General features: G+C 39.4%; 1 protein-coding gene across 1 annotated transcript; it reads left to right on the top strand.

Annotated features, from left to right (window-relative positions):
- Window positions 1–346: 346 nt before the first annotated feature.
- On the top strand, window positions 347–1,159 carry LOC115784281 (macrophage mannose receptor 1-like). Its single transcript, XM_030735439.1, has 3 exons — window positions 347–478; window positions 615–886; window positions 971–1,159. Exons 1-3 carry the CDS (start codon window positions 448–450, stop codon window positions 1,157–1,159), a joined length of 492 nt encoding a protein of 163 aa, XP_030591299.1. The 5' UTR covers window positions 347–447.
- Window positions 1,160–3,264: the final 2,105 nt, after the last annotated feature.

Raw genomic sequence — 3,264 nt, 5'->3', positions numbered from 1 at the left:
AACTGTTTCCTAACTTCATCTCTTATGAGAGACTGTCAGCTGTTCAGTAACATTTATTTCTATAATCTCATATTCATAAATAACTAGTTTGTACATCACTTACTGCTGAAACAGCACAGCAGACTTCTTCAGTCTCATTCCTGGATTTGTGTGTGTTTCTTCTTGTTCCAGTTTACTTCTGTCTAAAACATCATGAGGAACATGTGCGTTCTCATCCTCCTGCTGCTTTTCCTCACTCCTATGTGTGCACAACTGATGCACTTCACACAGTACCCTTACTCTGATGGGACGACTTGGAAAAATGCACAGGCCTTCTGCAGGAAGAATCACATCGACCTGGTCACAATCCAAGATGATCAAGAGAATACATTTTTCAGTGGATATGGATGGATTGGATTATATCGAGAGAATGCATCAAGTCCATGGAAATGGTCCAGAGGAGACAAAATGACTAACTTCACCAATTGGGACACTGATGGTAAGTTGAATGTGACTTAGTTAAGTTTTCAAGCATTAATGCCTTCAGTTGCAGGTCAGTGGAACACAATTTCAGTCCTTATTTGAAATCCATCCAAGTGTTTTTATCTGTGCTCTGCATCTCTCACTTCTTGCAGAGCCAAACCCACTGGGGGACTGTGTATACAAGGACAAAGGCAAATGGAAGACTGACAACTGTGCTGCCAAACATTCTTTCATCTGCTATGATGGGCTGGTTCTGGTGAAGGAGAATAAAACATGGGAGGAGGCCTTAGACCACTGCAGGTCTCTGGGTGGAGTGGACACAGCCTCGTTATACTGGAATCACAGATATGACTTGGCCACCCTGATCACTCCAGAAGACCTCAACACTGCTCGCAAGAGCGCACAAGCAGCTACCACTGATGAGGTTGGCTACTTTTCTACACTGTATTTGTGTTGGTGAGAAACTCACACTTTTGTTTATATATAATTCTCTGCTCAATGTTGGCAGGTGTGGACAGGCATGCGTTTCCTGGCTGGTGAGTGGCTGTGGGTGGGTGGAGAACAGATGCAATATGAAAATATTCCAAGCTGTCCGACTGACGGCTCCTGTGGCGTCCTTGAGAAGAGCGGCACTGCACCCTTCAGCACAAGAGACTGCCAGCTGAGGAGGAACTTCTTCTGTTACAAAAGACCTTAAACTCACTGACTTCATTTTTATGTTTGATATAAATTTGAGGAATTTGTACTTGAATTTCCATTTCCTGACACATACATGTGCATACACTATGACTCACAAGTTTGTCACCCCCCCCCCCCAAAAAAAAATAAATAAATAAAAATAAAATTCAGATCTTTGTGAAAATCCATTTTTTTAATGTTTTCAATTTGTTAATAAAATTGAAAACATACTGTAGTCAAGACACTGACATGGTTAGCAATGATTATTTTTACTTGAAATAACAAGGTTTTAATTCGGACTTTATTCAGATTATCTCTGAATCAACCACAACTTTCCAGATCTTTGACATTCAGCTGTTAGTTTGAGGTAATCTGAAAAAAAATTAGGTGTTTCTGAAAGTGGGAGTTTGTTGTAGAATACTAATAAGCCTTGCTGTGACTTGATATTACAACTATACATTACATAGGTACTTTCAAATGCACCAGTTATTTTCTAAAGGTGGATTAAGCTGCATATTTGATTTGGCACAGATTTAATGGTAGATGCAATCTGATGCAAACCTCCACCTATGCATTGTGGCCACCAAGGGTGGTTTTATCTTTGCGGTTGATTTTACACGTTTCAAGCAATGTTTGATTTGTAAGCCAGACAAATCACTTATAAAGAATAAATCACATTTATTGCCTGAAATTACTTTCATAATTTAGATGTGTGATCCATGTAGTGTAATGTGCATATATATATAACTTTAGATTATCAATAGTTTAAAGTGTGTAAAAACAAATTTAAATAAAGATTGGCATTATGGGCAGTGGTTTGTATGTATGGGAACCTTTCAACATGGTCACCAGGGGGCGCTATGAGACTGTCAAGTCAAGTCAAGTCAAGTCAAGTTTATTTATAAAGCACGTTTAAAAACAACAGCAGTTGACCAAAGTGCTGTACATTTAAGATAAATAAAATAACTTAAAACACAATGTAAAAGAGATAGTTAAAACAGGAAGCATAAAATTATAAAAACAAAAATAAAAATAAAAGAAAACAACATCAGTAATGTATCCAGTACTCATTTTGATTTAAAAGCCAAAGAATAAAAATGGGTTTTCAAACGAGATTTAAAAATGTCAACTGTAGGGGAGGTCCTGATGTGAAGGGGCAGCTTGTTCCATAATTTCGGAGCAACGACTGCAAAAGCCCGATCACCTCTATGTTTTAATCTTGACCTCAGTACAGTTAAGAGCATTTGCTCAGCAGACCTCAGTGATCTGATGGGAGTGTGCAGGCTTATAAGATCAGAGAGGTAGGTAGGTGCTAACCCATGCAACGCCTTAAAAACAAATAATAAAACCTTAAAATCAATTCTAAAACTGACTGGTAACCAGTGTAAGGATGCAAGTATGGGGGATATATGGTCTCGTTTATGAGTGCCGGTTAGTAATCGTGCTGCTGCATTTTGAATCAGTTGCAGACGACGAAGTAGCGACAGACTGACACCTGAATAGAGACTGTTACAGTAATCGAGTCAAGATGAAATGAAAGCATGGATAGCTTTCTCAAAATCCGTGGAACAGAGAAATGGCTTCACCTTTGCAAGCAGACGAAGATGGAAGAAGCTAGATTTGATGACGGTATTAATGTGCTTGTCAAAACTAAGATTTGTGTCAAGGATCACCCCCAAGTTCCTTGCACAGGGTTTATTATATATCTTTAAGGGGCCAAGGTCATAGAGGTCAGGGGTACCAAACACAATGACCTCGGTTTTCTGCTCATTTAATTTAAGAAAGTTTTGAGCCATCCATGTTTTAACTTCCTCCAGACAGTCCAGTAAGGCCTTCAAAGGACTCACTGAGTTTTTTTTCAGTGGCAGATAGATCTGCGAGTCATCTGCATAACAGTGGAAGGGGATGCAGTGTTTTTTAAAGACTGAACCCAAGGGGAGCATATAAATTGAAAAGAGGGCTGGGCCAAGAATGGACCCCTGGGGCACCCCACATGAGAGCAGGCTTTCAGAGGAAGAAATCTCTCCCAGCCTAACTGTAAAACTTCTGTTCGTTAAATAGGATTTGAACCATTTAAGTGCAGTCCCTTTAATACCAACAAAGTGCTCCAGTCGAGATAAAAGG

This window comes from Archocentrus centrarchus, chromosome 8 (genome assembly GCF_007364275.1).
Source record: "Archocentrus centrarchus isolate MPI-CPG fArcCen1 chromosome 8, fArcCen1, whole genome shotgun sequence".
Classification (NCBI taxonomy): Eukaryota; Metazoa; Chordata; class Actinopteri; order Cichliformes; family Cichlidae; genus Archocentrus; species Archocentrus centrarchus.
The sequence above is the reverse complement of the archived record's forward strand: the minus strand, read 5'-3'. Positions and strand labels throughout refer to the sequence as shown.

Bases quoted from the DNA above. Each gene is read 5' to 3' on its own strand.
- LOC115784281 (XM_030735439.1), top strand. From the start codon at position 448: ATGACTAACTTCACCAATTGGGACACTGATG. The intron at 479-614 runs GTAAGTTGAATG...CACTTCTTGCAG, and splicing joins CACCAATTGGGACACTGATG to AGCCAAACCCACTGGGGGAC. The intron at 887-970 runs GTTGGCTACTTT...CAATGTTGGCAG, and splicing joins AAGCAGCTACCACTGATGAG to GTGTGGACAGGCATGCGTTT.